Raw genomic sequence first — 22319 nt, forward strand, 5'->3', positions numbered from 1 at the left:
ATTGAAGCACCATACATCAAATCTGCTTCGAATATTTTTCTCGATGATTATAAATATTTCATTTCAATATTTGATTATGGCATTTCATGGATTCATGTACAATAAACTGAAATTTATTTTGTTGGGACTGAACGTATTTTATTATTTCATGTGAATGTTTGCATAAAGCTAGATCTAGAGATCTCCGCAGGGATCAAGATTAAATGGCTTAAAAAGGGTTTTAAATGGTGCCAACTGTCTTTTATAATGGTTTACAAATATATTACGAAAGGTTTTTGGTGCCTGATTCGTATTCGTGTTCAGTCATATTCCGATCTTGAAACCCGTCTTGCATTTACCCTTCAAAACCATTTCAAGAGTGGGCCAACTAGGCAGATACTACTCTTCAAGAGGTTGTGGTGTAAGCGATGAAGAATAAAATGCCTTGACTATGGTTTTATTGTTGTAGGATTCAAATACTCTTGCAGTAAATCATAAATCTAAAAATGTTACTTGGGTTGTTACGGACAGCAGAACGATCGCGTGGTCGGCCGAAATATTGTGTTCTGCATTGCGCGGCCGGTAATAAAAATTAATCAGTTCAGTGCGTGATCTCTCTTATTTCGGACAGCAGAACGATCGCGCGGTCGGCCGAAATATTAGTGTTATTTCCCATCCCATAGATCGCATCGCTTACCAAAGTGAATCCAGATAAATTATCCTTTGTAACTAAAACGATATCCTATCCCAAGACAATCGTGGAGATGCAGAGGTATACTCGATCTCTAGTAGCAACGAGAGTCAAACTAACAATCCTTCGATTCCTATATGACCGTAAGGACGTGGCCGGCGCCGTTATTGACTTTAAATATTTGAGCTCCTGAAACGTGTACATTGAGAATGGGTAGCTAATCCCAAGCCCCATTCATTGTGTTCTCTGTACAATTTCGCAAGTTCAATCAATCACGGAGTAGCAACTACGAATTGTACGGTCATAATGCTCATGCTCATGTATGTCAATTTTTGGTCACATTGCCATTTCTGACCAGTTCAGCCCAACGACATTTTAGACTGTATTTCCATTTCGGTCTAATGACATTTTCGGTCCCGGCCTAATGTTTTGTTAATCTAGCAGCACGCGTGTTTCACATAGGTTCCGACAACTCATATGTGATCAGATTCAGTCACTATAAACTTGCTGCAACCATTTCTTCCTGACATGTGCTGCTCGGGTAGGTCAAATAAAACATTCGGCCAAGTGAATGTCGGCAAACAGCACTTCCCCGCTTAAATATTTGTTTCCTGTGAGATTTTTTTTTGGATTTCAACAGGAAAGGAGTTTTCCAGAAAAAAAACTTCGGGATGTACATAAGAAGATCTTTAGAGTTTTAACAAGAAATTATTCCAAAATTACATGGAAATTTTAATAAATTTCTTCACGATTTTTTTTCCAAAATGTGCATTCAAATTTTCACGAAAATTTAACCAATTTTTTTCGGTATTACCACTGGAAGTTTTTATTAGTTTTTATGTACGTTTTTACGGAAATCATAAGTATTTGCTCGACAAAATCTTCAAGCTTCAACGGGTAGTCTTAGGGATATCAATCAGGAAATTCTTCGGTAGTTTGGGTTCTTCGGATTTTTATCGCAAAATTTAGCCGATTGCTACATATTTGAATCAGTGAGGAAATTTAAAGATCAGTGGCGTGACAAATTTTAAACGATGAGCCGAGGCAAAGGTATCGGCGGCGACATCTTCCCATAAAATGTTCCAATAATTAACAAATTCAGGCCCCTGTTTTGCGTTAATGAGGTTTCTCACTTAATATGCGTCCTGAAGTCTTCACCAGCTTCCTCAATTAGACAGTTTGTTCTATTGAAAATAAAACCTCTGTAGGCGAGAGGAGCCAGCCTAGGGCTGAATGTTTCATGAATAAAGACATAAAAAAACCTCTGTGTTAATTTCTATTATCAACGACCACCACATCAACATCATCATAACTACGGAGATACACCTCAAGCCTGAGGTAAATGATTTCCTTCTAAATTTTGGTCAGGCTTGTTCGAATTAGTTCCATTGGCCATTGCTCAACGACGTTTCATCAGCTGCCGTTTGCTGCCAAACTTTCAGATTTAGTTATTCGAGGCCGTGGGAGTTAGGAATCAAGGCAGAAGTTGGTTCCTCGGTAAATCGACACTACTAATCAGGCAAAAATACTATCATGCCAACTGGACCTCCCATACAGCACATATATAGTGAACATGTTCCCAAACTTTTCTTTATAGATTTATTTTGCTGCACTTTTTTCTATCACTAATATGCGACCGAATTTAGTCAAATATGAATTATTGAAACTAAATCAGCCTGAACCGTGCTAAAGCTTTGTCCATTTAGAATCCGGAATCATTTTTTTTTATTGCAGCGGCACGGAAAGTGACCGCTGCAAGAATTCTTTCACAGCGGTTTGACTACCTAGGCGCCCACTTGCTGTGGTATAAATTTCACGATGTTTCGTGCAGCGAGTCAGAAATTATTCCAGATGAAAGCCGAAAGGAGAGAAAAAAATCTGCACACCCACGTTGATAATCCTGCTCATCGACGATGGAACCTACGTCAAAATGGATTTCGGACAGCTTCCTAGCCAAAAATTCTACATGGCGACGGCAGTTCCTGCAAAGTTTAAGTTTGCTTTTTGGGCAAGCTTGCAAAAAACAGATGATTTTGGCAAGGGATATGCAGCTGTGGAGCAAAGACCTAAGTGTTTGTGACGAATAAGATGATGGACTAGAAGCTGTACAAGGAGGAATGTCTCAAAAACCACGGTCTACCTTCCATAAAGCCCATAAAGGTCCCGTGAAGTTTTTGCCAGATTTGGCGAGTCGCCACTACAGCCAGGAAGTCATCCAGTGGTACCGCGATAATAACGAAGATTTCATCGATAAAAACATAAATCCACGCAACTACCCACAGCTCCGGCCCATCGAGACATTTTGGGCAGTAATGATGCGGAAGCTCAAGAAAAGTGGAAAAACAGATCGGGACGCGACTCAGATGACCAAAATGTGAAACAAATGTGCCAAGGAAGTTGACTCCAGAGGTGTGCAATTTTTGATGAGAGGAATAAAGAAGAAGGTGCGAATTTTCACTAGAAACAAGAAGAAATAATTTGTATCAATATGTTTTCCTTAAAGTACAGTAAATTACCCTTGTTTTGATGTATACAGATGAATTTATTATTCCGGATTCTAAATGGACATAGCTTTACTAGGGTAGTTTTAACAGTACGTTGACTGCAACGTCGACTACGAGGCTCTTCTCAAGACATCCAACGGTATCGATTTCCAGCTACGAGCCATTGAGGAGGCGATCTCAATGATCATATCACCATACTAGCGAAGCGTATACACTCAGCTTTTATTTCTGTAGCTCGGCAGAATTGGCACAGTCGTGTGCCCAGCAAAATTAAAACTAATATCCCGGCAAAAATGTCGTTTGTTAGCTGGGTATCGTCAAATTATTTGTTGATTTTCAGCAACTTTGACAGAAATCTCAGCAAAAAACATGTTTTCTGGTGCTCGGCTGTGCAATTCTCGATAAAATTTTAACCAATTGCTGATATCTCGGTGAAAATCGTGGTAGGTATCGAGATAAAGAACACATAGGGGAACGGTTCGCCACTTTATCTCATAGCTCCTATTTCCATCCCATCAAAAACGAAGCAATGGAAAGGAATTTGGTTTGTTTATTATTTTTGTGATTTTTTCAGCAGTGAGCACGCGTGTTGACAAAAAGAAGCGACGAATTTGGTGCCATATTTCTTTGTTTAGCGATGAGATGGATATATATATATACAGTGAGATGGATATCGGAACAGTTCCCCTATATATTTTTCTTCCAAAATATCAAACACTTTTCATAACATGTAGAAATGTGGTTTAGGGTCATTTGACAGAATGCCATTTGACCAAATAGTTAAATTGATTTTTTTATTAAGTGTTGTGAGGAGTGAGATGTTAGAAACAAATAGTGAAAAGTGAGAATTGAGAAATGAGAAACGAAATGTCAGAACTCTCACTTTTCTCTTCTTACTTTTTTTTTTTTTTTTTTTTTGTGTCTTTATTAAGGAGACTTTCAGCCCGAGGCTGGCTCGTCTCCGAGCTCTTCTTACTTTTTACCTTTCACTTCTCACTCCTCACTTCTTAGTTCTTTTATTTTTAAATCTTTCGTTTATTTGGAAGGCTCATTTGCCGTGAGGCGTTACGGAGCCCAAATCAAGTTAAACATACATTTCTTAATTCTTATATATAGTGTTAGTTTTGGGGAACCGAAAGACTCGCGGTTTGGTCGAGGTTAGGGAATACAATAATACAGTAGGAAAGGAAAAAAAAATAGGGTACTTAAGTAATTACGATGCTGATGTTTACAAAGTTGATATTCCTCGCGATGTTTGTTTCACATCTGTAACGGGACAAGCAAACTTTTTTTGGGAGACAACGACGAGAGGAAGACATACGGAAGGGATTAACGACAGACACTGAAATGTACAACAAGAGGAAGACATTCTTAATGGGATACGACAGACAAGGGAATGGGCAGACAATGATTACAGTCTTACATCAGCAACTTTTAAAAATTGGTGTACTCGAGACAAGGCCCGACAACACTTTCCTAATAGGCTTTGCTTGTTTTTCTGGACCCGGAGATGTTCACTTAGCGCAGATCTGGGACCACGATGCTCCTCGCACGCCCACACGACATGATCATTCCTCATGGTAATCCTCGCCGCAAACACAGAGATTCTCTTCCGAGAGCCCCACTCTGAAAAGATGTGCTTTTAATGTGTAGTGATTGGATATTAGGCGATACATGGTTCGAATGAAGTCTCCTCCTACAGCCATCTACCCAACTCCCCAATTATCCATTTCTGTAGCCAGCTGTTCAAGGTTTCCTGACGAACTAGTGTGAAAAATTCATCGAAGATGATTTTCCGATCGTGAATATCACATCACCTTCCATAGCGCCCACCTTAGCCAAAGAGTCCGCTTTCTCATTTCCCGGGATCGAGCAATGAGAAGAGATCCAAGCCATGGTGATTGTATAAGACCGTTGTGATAAGGCACTCAAAGCTTTCCATATCCCATTCAGAAGTGCTTAACCGGTTGCATTGACCGAACAGCCTCCAAGGAACTTAGACTGTCGGTGAAGATGAAAAAGTGATCAGGAGGTAGGGATGTGATTTGCTCGAGTGAATAGTGTATAGCTGCTAGCTCAGCAGTATATACGGACCTAGGCTCTTTCAGCTTAAAGTAGGCGCTATGAAAAACGTTGGAAAACACCGAAACCAGTGGAGTCATCCATTTTTGACTCGTCTGTGAAAAAGCTTCTCTCTTCGCTGGCGTGCCCATATTTGCTTGCAAATAATGGAGGTATGACCTCCGCACGAAGGAAGTCTGGTATTCCATTAACCCTTCTGCTTCATGGACAGATCAAAAGTAACAGAGAATCTGTAAGAGTCTAAGAAGGTATTACGATTGGTGTCAACCGAAGATGGGATTACCTCCTGCGTCATATACCAGTGATAAACTTCGCAGTTCTTATTTCACAAATTTTTCACTTCTGACTTCTCTAGTAAAGCAGGAAGGAAAGAGAAGGAATAAAAATTAAGCTAAAAAATTCAAATTTTCACCCCACTTTCCACTTCTCGCTACTTGGCCCTCTTACTTCTTAGTTCCCTCTTCACTTTTCTGAATTTTCACTTCTCACTACTCACTTTGCACTTCTCAAAACTCATAATTCACTTTAAACTTCTCGCTTCTCCTTTTTCACTACCCACTTCGCATTTCTCACTTCGAACTTATCACTTCTCACTTTTCACTTCTCGCTTCTTATTTCTCACTATTCTATTCTAATTTTTTACTTTTTTCTTCTCACTTTTCATTTTTAACTTTTCACTTCTCAATCCACATTTCTTTCTTCCATCTTCACACATTTCACAATAATCTTTTCACTTTTTTTCTTTTTTTTTCTCACTTTTTATTTCTCACATCTCACTTCAAAATTCTCACTTCTTACTTTTAACTTCTTACTTCTTACTTCTCACTTCTTACTTCTTACTCCTCATTATTCACTTCTCACTCATCAGTTCTCACTTCTCAAATTTCTTTTTTCCGTTTTCTCACATTTCACAATAATCTTTTCACTTTTTTTCTTTTCTTTTCTCACTTTTAATTTCTCACATCTCACTTCAAAATTCTCACTTCTTACTTTTAACTTCTCACTTCTTACTCATCATTTTTCACTTCTCATACCACAGTTCTCACTTCTCAAATTTCTTCACTTTTCTATTCTCATTTTTTACTTTTTACTTCTCACTTTTCATTTTTAATATCTGACTTCTCTTTTTTCACTTCTCACTTCACATTTCTTTCTTCCCACTTCTCAAATTTCACAATACTCTTTCCACTTTTTTTCTTTTCTTTTCTTACTTTTTATTTCTCACATCTCACTTCAAAATTCTCACTTCTTACTTTTAACTTCTCACTTCTTACTTCTTACTTTTCACTCCTCATTTTTCACTTCTTACTCCGCTGTTCTCACTTCTTAAATTTCTTACTTCCAACCTCTCACTTCTCACTTTTCACTTTTCTCTTTTCACTTTTCATTTCTCACTTCCCACCTCACACTTCTCACTTCGTTTTTGTCACTTCTTACCTTTCGCTTCTCACTTCTAATCTCTTACTTTTCACTTCTCACTTTTCACTTCTCACTTTCCACCTCTCACTTCTTAAATTCCCCACTTCCAACGTCTCACTTTTCACTTACAAATTCTTACTTCTCACTTTTCACTTTTCACTTTCCACTTATGAGTAATTCTCATGATTTTTTTCGAGATTCCAATTTTGTATTTTTTGGTTTCCCTGAAAATTCGCGTATACATTCTTTGTGATCAAAAAATATAATTTGCATAATTGGTTTGCCATTTTGACTCAAGCCTAACTTTTTACAAAGGCCTAAGCAAAAACACCTTGAACACTTATATATTAATATTAATTGAAAACGGCTTGTCCGATCGTTTTGGTTTCTTCGGCAATGTTTTAGGTAATCATTGGAGCTATGTGAAAAAATATATACACTGTGAAAAAAAAATTGATCAATCATTGAACAAAAAGCTTAAACGATATTCTTGAAACAATTTTTTTTGATATCTTGTAGCAGATAATATATGCACTTTTTTGCACTATGGATCATAATTAAGAAATCTTGCTTAACTTTTCAAAAGAACCTAAGTAACATTTTTTTCATGAATTAATTTTATTATTGTAATCAACAGACCAATATGAAAACTTTTGATTGCATTACTCAAATCAATTCATGTAAAAAATGTTACTTAGGTCCTTTTGAAAAGTTAAGCGAGAAATGATGGACAAAAAAGTTATGACTGTTTTTTTTAAATAAGTTTGTTTTTCAAAAATGGTCCAAATATTTTTTCACGTTTTTATCGATTCGATTTTATGAAAGTAGGGGGAAAGACGGCTTTGGCAGGTTTTGTTCTATTATTGGCAGGGGGTTTTTGTAGACAAAATTTTATGAAATTTGGCCACAATATTCTTCGATGTGCAAAGAATGTTTAGGCCAAATTTGAGCCTAGTCAGTCATAAAAAACCCCCCTGCCAATAATAGAACAAAACCTGCCAAAGCCGTCATTCCCCCTACGTAAAATTTCCAATGGAAAAGGTGAACAGTATTTTTTTCTAAGTGCAGCGGTACAGATTTTTCTATCAAAGGCTATTTTATTATAGTTGGCAAGTATAGAAGAAATTGATATCAAGCTTAAGATAGTGCAGAAGGTAATAATGCATTTCAAGATGGACACCTGTTGCAAGGATTAATAAACGTGTTTACAAAAACGTTTTGGAATTCTTTCTGATTGCTAAATTAGTTGGTGTAGGTTTGGAATTGGATAGATAAACTACCCAATCTAGTGGCAATGATTTATTGTGTAATGGAGAGGAAAATATTGGAATGATTGATCTTAGTTTAATAAAGTTTTCAAGCAAATTCAATGTTAGGACTCTACAATTTCATTATTTGCATATATTTCTCATTTTATGCAAGGCCAAAACAAATTGAGTGTAAAGAAAACTATTTTGAGCTTTTCAGTGGAATGTCTTCGCTTGTTATAAGACGAGTTTGTGTCATCCCATTCAATTCCATCACTTGATTGTACCTTGACAGATACTTATTTCGACCTCAACAGTAAGGTCGTCTTCAGTGTGTCGTACTTGACTCGACCTCATCGGCAAGCCTTATGACAAGGGAAAAATTGAATACAAATTCATATACCGCAACGAATGCTGAAGAATTAAAAAAATGCAGACGGAGTTTCTTGTACTATTGGTCAAGGATAGTCTAGGCTTACTTTTTATTTTTATTTTGTAATATTCAAATTCCTGTATTTGTTTATCACTTGTTCATCCTGATCCACCTTCAATATTGAATATAAGTCTTACGCTAAATGATATACCAAAAATTAGTTAGATTGAAAGTTGAAAGATTTAGATTTTTTTTTTTTTTTGAAGGTAAAGACATTTTTTCTCCACCCCTCATGCCATGAAAATGGCCAATCACTACTCCATTACTAGCATTTGTTAATAAATATCAACGGCTTTTATCTTATAACTGCTGTATCTCAGAAACGGTAGCACATGAAAAAAAAATACTGTACACCTTTTCCATTGAGAATTTTACGTACTTTCATAAAATCGAGTCGATAAAAGCGTTATAAAAATAATTCGACAATTTTCGAAAAACCTGCTTCTTCTTCTTCTATACATAAAAATGAGTTTGCATTTCCTTTGAGGCAATATAACTCACGAACGGATGGGACGATATGTAACGGTTTCCTCACTAATCGACGTGTTCCACGGCCCTCCTTAGCCGTGCAGTAAAACGCGCGGCTACAAAGCAAGACCATGCTTAGGGTGACTGGATTCGATTCCCAGTGCCGGTCCACGCAATTTTCGGATTGGAAATTGTCTCGCCTTCCCTGGGCATAAAAGTATCATCGTGTTAGCCTCATGATATACGAATGCAAAAATTGTAACTTAGCTTAGAAACCTCGCAGTTAACAACTGCGGAAGTGCTTAATGAACACTATGTCCCAGTCAGTGTGTGGATGTAACGCAAATTAGAAGAAGAAGAAGAAGAACGATACATTTTTTGTTCAGTTGTGTTTATTTATATGAAAAGGCAGAACATTTTGGTGTTGTTGTCGGGGGCAGAAATGAGCGGGTCACCGGGTATTTAGCAGTAAAGAGCACACAAAGTTTACGATGCAGTACAGCTTTAAACTGTGAATAACTTTAATAGGTACATGTTTGAGGTTATATTATTGTAGAACTACTTACACTTACGGTGTTTGCACTTTCCAACTTCTAAATCCACCCTAGCCAACTAAGCAAATCTGATTGTGACTACAATAGTAATAAATTCATTTTAATCTAGGCAAACCTACATGTTTTTCCAATTTACCTTTAGGAAATGAACGTTTTACTAATCGATTCCCTATAGCAAATACTCTAGACTTAGGCACCTTTGTGAAACTGTAAATATTAGGTAGGTTTTATTACAATTCATAAGTTCTAGGTTTTAATTAATTGTTACTCACATTCAACTAATAGTTATAACGAATTCACTGAGATTGAATTTCAATATAGGTTTAGAAATCAATATATTTAAGGATAATTTAACGACTCGATTTGGCGTTATCTTCAACATCCACGTTTAGGTTGTTATTGTCCTTTTTACCATTGACGTCTTCGGTTGACGTATGATGTCCATACTCCTGTATCGGTGACACTAATGACAATTGGGGTATGACAGTGTTCCCAGTGGCAACAGGTGTAAAAAATAAACAAATGTTAAAATGTTACGTTTTTATGAGTTCCAGTGAAAACCATCAAACTTGGACTGAAATCGATCAAGAGTGCCAAGCCGCAATCTACTAAACGATTGACAGAGAGAAAAAAGAGCGAGCGAGATAGGACTGGGTTGTCTAGTTTAAAATAATTATAACTTTCATTTCTCTATTATGACTCATAGTGCAAAAAAAAGTACATATTTTATCTGCTACAACATATCAAAAAATAAAAAATATTAAAAAAATCGTTTTTGAGAAATTTGATTTTTAAGTTTTATTTTTAATAATTGAACTTTTTTTTTACAGTGCATATGTCTTCCACATAACCCCAATGATTACATAAAACATTGCCGAAGACACCAGAACGATCAGACAAGCCGTTTTGAAGTTATTTTTTTTTAAGTGTTAAAGGTTTTTTTTGCTTAAGCTCTTGTCAAAACTAAGGCTAGAGTTAAAATGGCAAACCAATGATGCAAATTATGTTTTTTTGATAACAAAGAATGTATATGCAAAATTTCAAGAAAATCAAAAAATACAAAAATAAATCGACCTTCGATTTCACAGAGAATTGCTCTTATCACTTTTCACTATTCACTTCCTATTTCCTATTATGAGATGTGCGAAATGTCCCATTCCTCACTTCTCGCTACGCATTTTATGTAATGCTTACTACTCATTATTCACAATATATTTTTTTTGACTTTTGGCCCAACGGCATTCGACCACTGTAGATGGAATACCAATACCCGATGCTAAAGAATTTGTTCTAACCAAGCCATATCTAACCAAATCTTTCCCCGGTGGGTCAGCCACGTCATCCTAATACCGAAAAATAGCGTCTTCACTAGGGATGCCTCGGATAAAGGCCGATCCCGCTAACCTCATGCGTGTCTAAGGTTGGCGACAGGCTAGCCATCATTTCAGGACTTCATTGGAAATCACTTTTCCAGAATCTACCAGAAGGAAACTGGCGTAGCTCAAAAAGGCCGATCCTGGTGATCACCTTATTTTTGGTCGCCATGAACGGGGTCTTCTGCGTCCAACCACCCAACGTTTGCGTCTTAATTACCACGTCTGTCAATGGAGACATTAAGAAGATAGGAGCGGAAGACTCTATCCCCAACCGTGAAATTGTCGTGATCGTCATCTCCATCGATCATCGCATCACTTCTTTCTTCTTCTTTTTCTCCAATGGTTCTACATTCCAATCCGAGCAGCACACATGTTACACATAGTTTACAGTAACTTATATATGACCAGATTCAGTTACAGTTGAGATGCTGCAACCAGATTTGCATGACTTCTGCTGCTTGGGAAGTGGAACTTGGCCTGCTTTTCAGCTTAGTTTTCTATTAGCATTTTCTCAGTTATTAATTGCAAGCTTTTCTATGCCCGCCATTGGCATGAGTATGTATCGTGTGTGGCAAGTACAATGGATACACTATGCCCAGGGAGTCGAGAATGTTTCCTACACGAAAATATCTTATAACGGACCGATAATTGAACTCGCCATCTCTTGGAAATCCTACGCCTACTGGAGACCCACCTTACTTCTTTAACGTTTTGCTAAAGTCAACTGCCGTACTAGTTGATTCCACTGCTGGTAATCGCAGAATTCAAGTCCTTATTGAAAGATTTTTTGATCTATTGTGATAATTGCTTATTGAAAGAAACTGTGTGGGGTTGCCGGCGTCAGTTTTCCCAAGAAGCAGGATGCACTGATATGGAGCGAGGAGCTGGCACTTATCCATAGCCAGTATACATCACTTCATCGCGTGACGCCTCAAGAAAGGAGGAACCAGGAACATCGCTACACCGCCGGCTCCGTTTCAAGGCAAGGGGTTGTCTTAGTAGTCATACAGATAGTAACCTAAAGATCTCAGATAGTCTTCTAAGCAATGCAGGGTATTTTTATCGGTTGGGTGGGTTCCTATTTCATGCAACTACGGAAGATTGAAAGAGATCAACAGCACCCTGGAATGATATGCCCAAGAATCAATAGAGCATCTCCCGTCTTCGCACCGGCCTCACCCGATTTTCACATGTGTTCGATGGTAGACCATTCCGAACTTTCTGTGAAATATGTGTTGAATTCTGTCGAACATGTGATTTGCAGTTGCCCGAAGTTTGGCGATCGAGCTACAAAGTCCGCTCGAGTATCCAAGACGCCTTGGCTGATGATAACGGCAGCCGATCTCGTATGATATTTCAAAGCCGGAGGACTATATCAGTTTATGCATATTTATTCGCCATCCTGGGCACCCCAACTCGGTTGTGAATCCCACCCCGGAGGTGAACCGGCTATTCCTGGTGTCTTCAACCTCCTTTAACTTGTGTTACGATTAAATAGTTCGCATAGCACTTCACGATATTGGAAATAGTTCTATGTTTTAAAATTACACATCATACGCCTAAACTCATAATAACTGCACCCCCAGAATAAATACACCACAAGGGTGGTAGCACAAATGTCTTAAAAATAGAAACACTAGCATTATTAGTTTGTATAAACCCATCAACACTACGGGAGGCAGTCAATACGCACACCAGTCAACGCCGTTTCCGCTGGAGATCAGACTGTGAAGACTCGAGAAGTCGACGTCTAGTGAACGGTCACCGCACGTTTCACGTTTAGCGTAAAAAAGTGCTGAGTGATCAATCCGTAAGCGTGAGATTCCAACCAGTCAAGTTCATATTAAAACGGATTTTCTCTACATCAAACAGTTGTACTTGCTAGTGGGAACTTTTCAGGCGGCAGACTGTACGTCGTCTATCACGTGCATACTTCACCCGATCCGGGAAATTCGCATAAACCGCGGGCTGCAAGTTGCATCGGCGAGACCATCGTCCGCGTCAAGCACGTCAGGGTTCACCGAACAGACATCTCGGAGTCATCACCGCATCTATCCGTATAGTGCATGCTTCCGCAGGCCACGTGGGCATTAATAAACGATCGAACTTGTACAATCATCACGACGAGAGAGATTGACATCACATGTAAGTGCTGCTATAACCTGCGCCAAAAAAAAAAACAATTTTGTAAAGAAAACTCTTTGTCGATAGTGAGCAACATCTTGCATTGTACGGAACGGGCGCGCTTGCGGTGGAAAAAAAGCACGCAGTTAGAAAGGTAATTTTATCTAACTATGATGCTGAGAGGTAGTTAACACACAACCTTGATGTCCCTACCAGGATCGACTCGTTGTTCGGCAGAGGATCCAACGCTCAATCAATCGCAGCCGGGAGGACGAAGTGTACGAAGGCCAAACTCGCAAACAGTCGAAGCCCTCCTTCATTCAGGAGGTACAGTCATACACGTTTTATAAAGCCCTTCAAATAGTGATGTGTTTTGCCTCAGGGCTTTGTTTGCAGGATTGATTCTGGCTACGTGCATCGTGCATCGGACAAACGAACAGGCACCTTCGCATCATAGTGCGCAGCGATAAGATCACCGGTGAGGCAGTGAGCTGGAGCCAGGTCCACAACCGGGCAGCGTTGAGGCGTCGCTCATCTCCGATGCGTGCTGAATGGAGAGAGGATTGGAGATCGACGTCGGTGTGGCTATATAAGCGAGGTCCACGTGTCGGACGCAAGAGCTTGATCGACGAGGGTAGAGGAGCAAGAAGGTTTTGCGTATTGGCGTGGAACGACTGACAAGTCGTCGCATCGGAACGATGAGCCTCTCACCCACGGGCCGCAGTAGCAGGTTTGCAGTGCATGAAAGTACGGGCCCGTGAGTAAACAATAATTATGTTAGACATGCAAAAGCTAGGAGCTTGAATAGGGATGAAGCGTAGGCAATCCAGATTGTATTAAGAGGCAATAAAAGGCAAGACGATGATTTTAAATTTTGTGTTCGTTTTTCCCTTCCAGATTCGAATTGTTTGGTTTGAGTCATACTTTAAAAAACGCGAACTTTAGATTGCCATTTACCGAAAAATATATCTTCTTTTGCCACTGCACAATGCAATGCAATCGAACTTTTTATCCCGAAGCCATAAAAATGTTCTCGAATTACTATTTCGGCGATAAAATCTGTCCTATTTTCCGAACCGTAGTCCATGATGTCCATTGCGTTTTTCAAAGTTTTTGAGAAAAACAGTTGTAGAAAAGGTCTCTTTGAAATTTTCGTCTCTTTTCCTCCGGGGGTCGGTAATTTGTCTTTAACTTTCGTAAACGTTTTGACCATACTCAACCAAATTTGGCTTATGAAGCCGCTCACTATGCGTTCATCAACAGACCCTGTGTTACACGCAGAAGAATCTTGTACGATTAAAATAACTATTTGCACATAAATCGCATGCACATAAAGCTAAATCACCGAGCATGAAGTTCCATATTTAGGGCTTCCAGGGAATTATCCGAATATATTCAGAGCATAAATATTCAGCTTGTAAATAATTTATGGAAATTTTGTCTAATTCTTAAGAGCTAATATCATGACCCGCTTTTATAGACAGCCTGCGACCTTCACCTTACCACAAATGCCAGATCTCCTAAAAAAAATTAGAGTGATTTCAAAATATTTGATTATTTTCAGACTGAGAAGACCACATCTATAGAGTATTCGGTAAAACAGGTTCTCAAAAATGAAATCTTGGCAAAACAATTTTATCAAGATTTTTATACAGACAGAAAAAATCAAGCAGAATTATTAAGATTTCATACAGAACGTGTACAAGTTTTGTAATGTTTGTTTGTCGGTTGAACCGATACTTATATGCAGATTCTGCATATGTATGTATAAAAATTCGAACGATCACATCATGACGTGAGTTAGTCAGTACGTATAAGCATTCTAAAATCTAATGGATTCACGGCGCCCCACTTGGGTTTCGAGCTCACCCGAATAACTGATTATATCATAATTTTGTCATAAATTTAAGCAACATCTTCCATCCTGTAATCAGCTCCCGGGGATTCAGCAGGGGAAACACAGGTATAACATATAAAAGCTCTCGGACTTGCAAATAATGTCTCACTAAAGTAGAAACTGCAAGAATCCTCAAAGTAGGGCAAACCCCACAAAATAACCAAATGTATATATTCGACAAATAGTATTTAAAATTGTCATGTCACATTCTCTCGTGATGATACGAGGAAAATCTTTAAGCGAATCAAAACCTTTACAAAATATGACCAACATCGGATCGTTCACCCTAGTCGCCGCAGTGGAAGTCAGCATCCAAGATAAGATTAAGAAATTCGCTAACAAGTATTGTACCAATATAAATTTTGTACCGCGTTCTCAGCCACTGCTGCTGGTGCAGTGCAACGAACAAGACACCGCCACCATCCATCGTGGAGGATTTTCAGCGCGTGGCGGCGGTGGCGGCGGCAACGGGGACTAAACTGAAGCAAGAGACGAGCTGATGCGACATTGCTGCTGGAGCTATGTGGCGCCAATGAGGCTGCGGAAGGCTCCCAGCGAAGAGTCGGTACCTACTTTCTTAGCGGGCTGTCGCTTCCTACCGAGCGCTTTGGATCACCAAAACGGAGAGCTCCTTAGTGCGGGGAATGTCACGCGGTAGTAAAATTTTAATATCTATGACTCCGTTTTCTGAGTGAGTATGATTCGAAACATTTATATGGAGAATGGCAAGCGAACGGGTTGAGTTCAAACAAGCATAATTTAGTCGTAAATATGTTTCATTGCGGGGAAAACAAGAGACAAGAATTCATTTTTTTTTTCAATTTTTATGAATAACAGTAGTAGAAGTTGATGGAAACGTCAGTTATAGATAAAACTCAACTAAACTTGTCTTTTGTTCAAGGACTAACATAAAAAGGGAAATAACGTTTTAATGTTAACAGAAAACCGGCAACTGAGAAATCAAATAAATAAATATACATAACACATGCAGAAATCACCTCAATTTGTAAAGCTGCAGTGAAGAAACAAGCATTGCATTTCTAACAACTGTCTAGGACGAGTTTAGTAATTTCCATTCCAACTCATCTTAGACTGCTGAAGACATTCCACTAAAAGAGCTTAAATAATTTTTCTGATTAAATTTCTGATGAGAAAGCCTGCAACTTATTGATTTCGCCGCCTGTAAGAATATGGTTATTGGCAGCACATACTTCCAGTAGAGCCTTCCGGATTGGTCCACCTGGAGATCACCAAGGCAGATAGAACTGGAAATCAATCTCGAATCATAGTAGACAAAAATGCGCGTTGTGAACTGGCCATTCGAAAATTCCATACGAATCTTAATTTTAATTTTCCCGATTTACACAACTTCACTCGTGATTTTTGCATGAATAAATATCTTTTAAACCCGCCGGAAACTATAACGAACATATCTGCAGAAGGAATGAAGAAAATCCATCCAGCCGTTTTAGAGTTATACGAATACGAACATAGACTATTTCATTTTTATTATATAGAGATACAGATTTATAAGTTGAGTTCAGGAGAAAATTGTATCATATTCCTTTTGATTTTCGACGGTACTTCTCCGATATGATGGACATCGAAACCTATCGTAGAGTGGCCGTAGATTATGACCACTATATGGTGTTGATAAAACTGCCTTCAAATATATTTATTTATTGTTCATCGTCGAGTCAACATCACTCAGACTAAAGTATCTTGATCTAATTCTGGCGGAGAAGGACGCAGCGCGGGTAGTTACGCTGCAGCGAGGGGCCCGACCGAATGTGGAACGATATAGACGGAAACGGACACGGCAGACCTGGCCCTTTCAAAAGAAGAAACGCCTCCCGGAAGAAGTGGAGTGCGAGAAGATGAGCCAGAGCTATGCCGCTTTTAAGAAGCTGGAATTTATCAACTCTGGAACGTTCAAACTATCACCATGCCAAAATCCTCCTACAAAGTGATATCCCAGGCCGTCGTCGTGAGACATTCCCCGCAGTAAACAAGTCCGTAGACTTTATCAATAGCCGCGTAACAGCGTAGGAACCAGATTTTTAAACTTAGAAAAATATCGCAGATTTCACTTTTCCATTGCTTTCAAAGCAGCATTTGATAGTGGAATAATGATGGTGAAAACCGCGTTTAGACAATTGAAAATTATGGACGAGAACAGCTTCACATATCCTTTTGGATGATTGAATAGTTATGAGCACTGCACAAACATAAGCAAAGATTGAAAATATACATCAGTTTTTAAAGATACAAAATTTACATAGAGCTTAAGTGTTTACTTGCACTAAGCGAAGCTGCCACGCTTAGTCGCTTTGTTTCAATTATTTTCTCACTGAACTTATTAACACTGCCATTAAAACGATCATTCCCTCGAGTGGGCAGCGCTCATTTGTAATAGCAACTCTTTTTGTTCAGCCCTTGCCCGAAACAGACGTGGACGGTTCTGCGCTCCGAGTCCGGCAATAAATAAACCAATGAAATCCCTCTCGTAGTTTTGTGTATGCCAAAGTAGCTTTTGTAAAGAACGCGTCCAGCGAACGGCGGCGATGGGCAGTTGCTGCGAAGATGCTCGAAATAAAACGCAACGCTCGGAAAAATATGCACCTCGTTCCAGTCAGAAGCGTGTTGGGGAAAAAATACGGGGAAAACGAACGCTCGACATTGGGAAACTTATTTCTCGAGTGGCTGAAGTTTAATTTCGCTTGTTGTAATACTTTTTTTTGCTCCTCAGTGCACTGCTGTTTCTATCTCTCCGGATCGTCCTTGCTGCTTTTCGATTACATTTTTCCTCCTTTATTTCGAAAAGCCCCAAGAGTAAGCCCAAAGTATCTAGCAGTTTTCCGAGTTTTTAATTCCATGAGTGTGTACTTTGCAATATACATTTCTTGAAATACTTTTTTTCAGTTTTTTCAGAGCAATTCATTTTTGGTGGGGAAAACGGCGAAAAATTGATTAGAATGATGGTTGATGCCATGGTATGGAAAAATCCCAGAAGCCTGGGTTCAATTTCAGCAGATATGGTGGCATTTGGTGAACCGATAAATTTTTGGTTACAGTTTTAGAATGCTTTTTGTTTTGTTGAACAAAACTTACGGAGTCAGAGAAAAGTACAAACAGTTTTTAGAATTGGTAAGGTACCCCGGGGCAAGTGGGACCTAAAAAAACGCTAGTTCAGCAAAATTGTTCACGCATACTTAGAAAACAGGTTATTTCAGAACATTAACCACTGATACACCATTATATGCTTCCATTATTGTAGTGTAGAGGTATTGGGGGAAATTTATTCAATTACACCCAGGTCTTTTTTTACACGGTTTTTTTTTACACGGTTTTTTTTTTGCGAGGTTTTTTTTACACGGATTTTCGAATTAACGCGGTTTTTTTTTACACGGATTTTCGAATTAACGCGGTACCCAGATCAAAATTTTCTAAGTCTTTTTGAATGGAAAACACTTAGAATAATTTTATGGATATGGGAACGATTGTTTTGCAGAGTATAAAACTGCATACAATATGGATATTGCCGGACTGGATTCGATGAGTAGAAGCCGGAAATCGATGTTTGACGCCATTTTGAAATTCAAGATGGCCAACTTCCGGTTTGATAAAAGGCCCGGAAACCCATGCAATCTGGGTATATCCGGAATGAGCTCGACGAGTAGAAGCCGGAAACCGATGTTTGGCGCCATTTTAAAATTCAAGATGACCGAATTCCGGTTTGATCAAAGGACCGGAAACCCATGCAATATGGGTATTGCCGGAATGAGCTCGAAGGGTAGAAGCCGGAAATCGATGTTTGGCGTCATTTTGAAATTCAAGATGGCCGACTTCCGGTTTGATAAAAGGCCCGGAAACCCATGCAATATTGGTATTGCCGGAATGAGCTCAACGAGTAGAAGCCGGAAATCGATGATTGACGCCATTTTGAAATTCAAGATGGCCGACTTCCGGTTTGATAAAAGGCCCGGAAACCCATGCAATATGGGTATTGCCGGAATGAGCTCGACGAGTAGAAGCCGGAAATCGATGTTTGGCGCCATTTTGAAATTCAAGATGGCTGACTTACGGTTTGATAAAAGGCCCAGAACCCCATGCAATATGGGTATTGCTGGAATGAGCTCAACGAGTAGAAGCCGGAAATCGATGTTTGACGAAATTTTGAAATTCAAGATGGCCGACTTCCGGTTTGATAAAAGGACCGGGAACCCATGCAATCTGGGTATATCCGGAATGAGCTCGACGAGTAGAAGCCGGAAACCGATGTTTGGCGCCATTTTAAAATTCAAGATGACCGACTTCCGGTTTGATCAAAGGACCGGAAACCCATGCAATATGCGTATTGCCGGAATGAGCTCGACGAGTAGTAGCCGAAAATCAATGTTTGGCGCCATTTTGGATTTGAAGATGGCCGAATTTGAGTTCGTTAAAACGACTGGAAATCCCTGGAATATGGGTATTAACGGAATGAGCTCGATGAGTAGAAGCCAGAAATCTATTTGCCGCCATTTTTGAATTCAAGATGGCCGTTTTCCGGTTCGATAACACGACTGGAAACCCTTTCAATACCAATGGCCAGAAACCATCATAAAAATTCCTTCGGAATTTCTTCCAGAAAAAATTTCTCCGGAAGATCCTCACAAAAATTCCTCTAAAAGTTCCTCCGGGAATTCCTCCGGAAGTTCCTCCGGGAATTCCTCCGGAAGTTCCTCCGGGAATTCCTCCGGAAGTTCCTCCGGGAATTCCTCCGGAAGTTCCTCCGGGAATTCCTCCGGAAGTTCCTCCGGGAATTCCTCTGGAAGTTCCTCCGGGAATTCCTCCGGAAGTTCCTCCGGAAGTTCCTCCGGGAATTCCTCCGGAAGCTCCTCCGGGAATTCCTCCGGAAGTTCCTCCGGGAATTTCTCCGGAAGTTCCTCCGGGAATTCCTCCGGAAGTTCCTCCGGAAGTTCCTCCGGGAATTCCTCCGGAAGTTCCTCCGGGAATTCCTCCGGAAGTTCCTCCGAATTCCTCCGGAAGTTCCTCCGAATTCCTCCGGAAGTTCCTCCGAATTCCTCCGGAAGTTCCTCCGAATTCCTCCGGAAGTTCTTCCGGGAATTCCTACGGAAGTTCTTCCGGAATTCCTACGGAAGTTCCTCCGGAATTCCTCCGAAGCTCCTCCGAATTCCTCTGGAAGTTCCTCCGAATTCCTCCGGAAGTTCCTCCGGAAGATTCCTCCGGAAGTTCCTCCGGAAGATTCCTCCGGAAGATTCCTCCGGAAGTTCCTCCGGAAGATTCCTCCGGAAGTTCCTCCGGGAATTCCTCCGGAAGTTCCTCCGGGAATTCCTCCGGAAGTTTCTCCGGGAATTCCTCCGAAAGTTTCTCCGGGAATTCCTCCGGAAGTTTCTCCGTGAATTCCTCCGGAAGTTCCTCCGGGAATTCTTCCGGAAGTTCCTTCGGGAATTCCTCCGGAAGTTCCTCCGGAATTCCTCCGGAAGTTCCTCCGGGAATTCCTCCGGAAGTTCCTCCGAATTCCTCCGGAAGTTCCTCCGAATTCCTCCGGAAGTTCCTCCGGAATTCCTCCGGAAGTTCCTCCGGGAATTCCTCCGGAAGTTCCTCCGGAATTCCTCCGGAAGTTCCTCCGGGAATTCCTCCGGAAGTTCCTCCGAATTCCTCCGGAAGTTCCTCCGGGAATTCCTCCGGAAGTTCCTCCGGGAATTCCTCCGGAAGTTCCTCCGGGAATTCCTCCGGAAGTTCCTCCGAATTCCTCCGGAAGTTCCTCCGAATTCCTCCGGAAGTTCCTCCGGGAATTCCTCCGGAAGTTCCTCCGAATTCCTCCGGAAGTTCCTCCGGGAATTCCTCCGGAAGTTCCTCCGAATTCCTCCGGAAGTTCCTCCGGAATTCCTCCGGAAGTTCCTCCGGGAATTCCTCCGGAAGTTCCTCCGGAATTCCTCCGGAAGTTCCTCCGAATTCCTCCGGAAGTTCCTCCGGAATTCCTCCGGAAGTTCCTCCGGAATTCCTCCGGAAGTTCCTCCGGGAATTCCTCCGGAAGTTCCTCCGGAATTCCTCCGGAAGTTCCTCCGGGAATTCCTCCGGAAGTTCCTCCGGGAATTCCTCCGGAAGTTCCTCCGGAATTCCTCCGAAGTTCCTCCGAATTCCTCCGGAAGTTCCTCGGGAATTCCTCCGGAAGTTCCTCCGGGAATTCCTCCGAAGTTCCTCCGAATTCCTCCGGAAGTTCCTCCGGGAATTCCTCCGGAAGTTCCTCCGGGGTTTCCTCCGGCGGTTCCTCTGCGATTTCCTCCGGAAGTTCCTCCGGGAATTCCTCCGGAAGTACCTCCGGGAATTCCTCCGGAAGTTCCTCCGGGAATTCCTCCGGAAGTTTCTCCGGGAATTCCTCCGGAAGTTCCTCCGGGAATTCCTCCGGAAGTTCCTCCGGGAATTCCTCCGGAAGTTCCTCCGGGAATTCCTCCGGAAGTTCCTCCAGTAATTCCTCCGGAAGTTCCTCCGGGAATTCCTCCGGAAGTTCCTCCGGAAGTTCCTCCGGAAATTCCTCCGGAAGTTCCTCCGGGAATTCCTCCGGAAGTTCCTCCGGGAATTCCTCCGGAAGTTCGTCCAGCAATCCCTTCGAAAGTTCCACCACAAATTCCTTCACCAGTTCCACCACAAATTCCTCCAAAAGTTCCTTCAGGAAATCATCCAGAAATATTCCTTGAAATTTCTTCATAAGTTCCTCTAAGAACTCCCCTGGAAATTCATCTTGAAATTTTATCCGGGAATTCCTCCTGAAATTCTACCGAGAGTTCCTCCAGAATTTCCTCCAAGAGTTGCTCCGAGTGTTCCTCAGAGAAATCTAGCTTAACTTTTCAAAACGACCTAAGTAACATTTGTTTTAATTAAATAATTTGAATATTGCAATCCACAGACCAATATGAAAGCTTTTGTTTGCAGTACTCAAATTAATTAATTTGAAAAATGTTGTTTAGGTCCTTTTGAAAAGTTAAGCGAGAAATTCTTCCAGGTGTTTCTCGAAGAAATTTCTTCGGAAGTTGCTGGAAGGAATTCCTCCTGAAGTTCTACAAAGGAATTCCTCCGGAAGTTCCCTCAGGAACTCCTCCAGAAGTTCCTTAGAGGAACTCCAGACACTCTTCAAGAATTCCTTCCAGAAATTCCTCCGATGATTCCTGCTGAAATTCCTCCTTACTACAAAAAACTAGAAATTAAAACTAATAAAAATAAAATTTTACTTAATTATGCTTGTCGACGGGACAAGCGTGAGTGGGCGGACTCGCTTGCCGACGAAGGGGAGAGAGAGCCACAGCAACCAGGGACATTCGCCTCCTCTACGGTATCTCACAACGCTTAAGCGGGGCGAAGATGAATGCAACGATGCCTGTAAAAGACGCGAATGGTCAGTTATTGGTCGACCCTTTTTCAAGTGCCAACCAGGCCACCACTACCTCAGCATGATCTGTCCAGGATGCAACGTGTAACGCGCGTCAACACCGGAGCGCCATCACTGCTAGAGATTCAAACATCTGCCATGACATCTGCTCA

At 40.7% G+C, this 22319-nt stretch overlaps 2 protein-coding genes across 4 annotated transcripts in view; one reads left to right on the forward strand and one right to left on the reverse strand.

Annotated features, from left to right (window-relative positions):
• The window catches only part of LOC134205184 (neurotrimin), a 972131-nt gene that overhangs the window by 865818 nt on the left and 83994 nt on the right, over positions 1-22319 (reverse strand). The gene's annotated exons all lie outside the window — the stretch shown is intronic.
• Positions 12442-13771, forward strand: LOC134206907 (uncharacterized). Of its 3 annotated transcripts, none has more exons than XR_009978326.1 (5): positions 12442-12563; positions 12626-12898; positions 12965-13031; positions 13094-13204; positions 13260-13770. XR_009978326.1 is itself a non-coding variant. In XM_062682655.1 (4 exons), exons 1-4 carry the CDS (start codon positions 12820-12822, stop codon positions 13345-13347), a joined length of 345 nt encoding a protein of 114 aa, XP_062538639.1. In that variant the 5' UTR covers positions 12471-12819; the 3' UTR covers positions 13348-13769. The 3 variants fall into 3 exon arrangements, 1 of the variants encoding a protein (XP_062538639.1); XR_009978327.1 differs by having other exon boundaries at positions 12483-12569; positions 12639-12898; positions 13260-13771; XM_062682655.1 differs by having other exon boundaries at positions 12471-12898; positions 13260-13769.

Source organism: Armigeres subalbatus, chromosome 1 (assembly GCF_024139115.2).
Source record: "Armigeres subalbatus isolate Guangzhou_Male chromosome 1, GZ_Asu_2, whole genome shotgun sequence".
NCBI lineage: Eukaryota > Metazoa > Arthropoda > Insecta > Diptera > Culicidae > Armigeres > Armigeres subalbatus.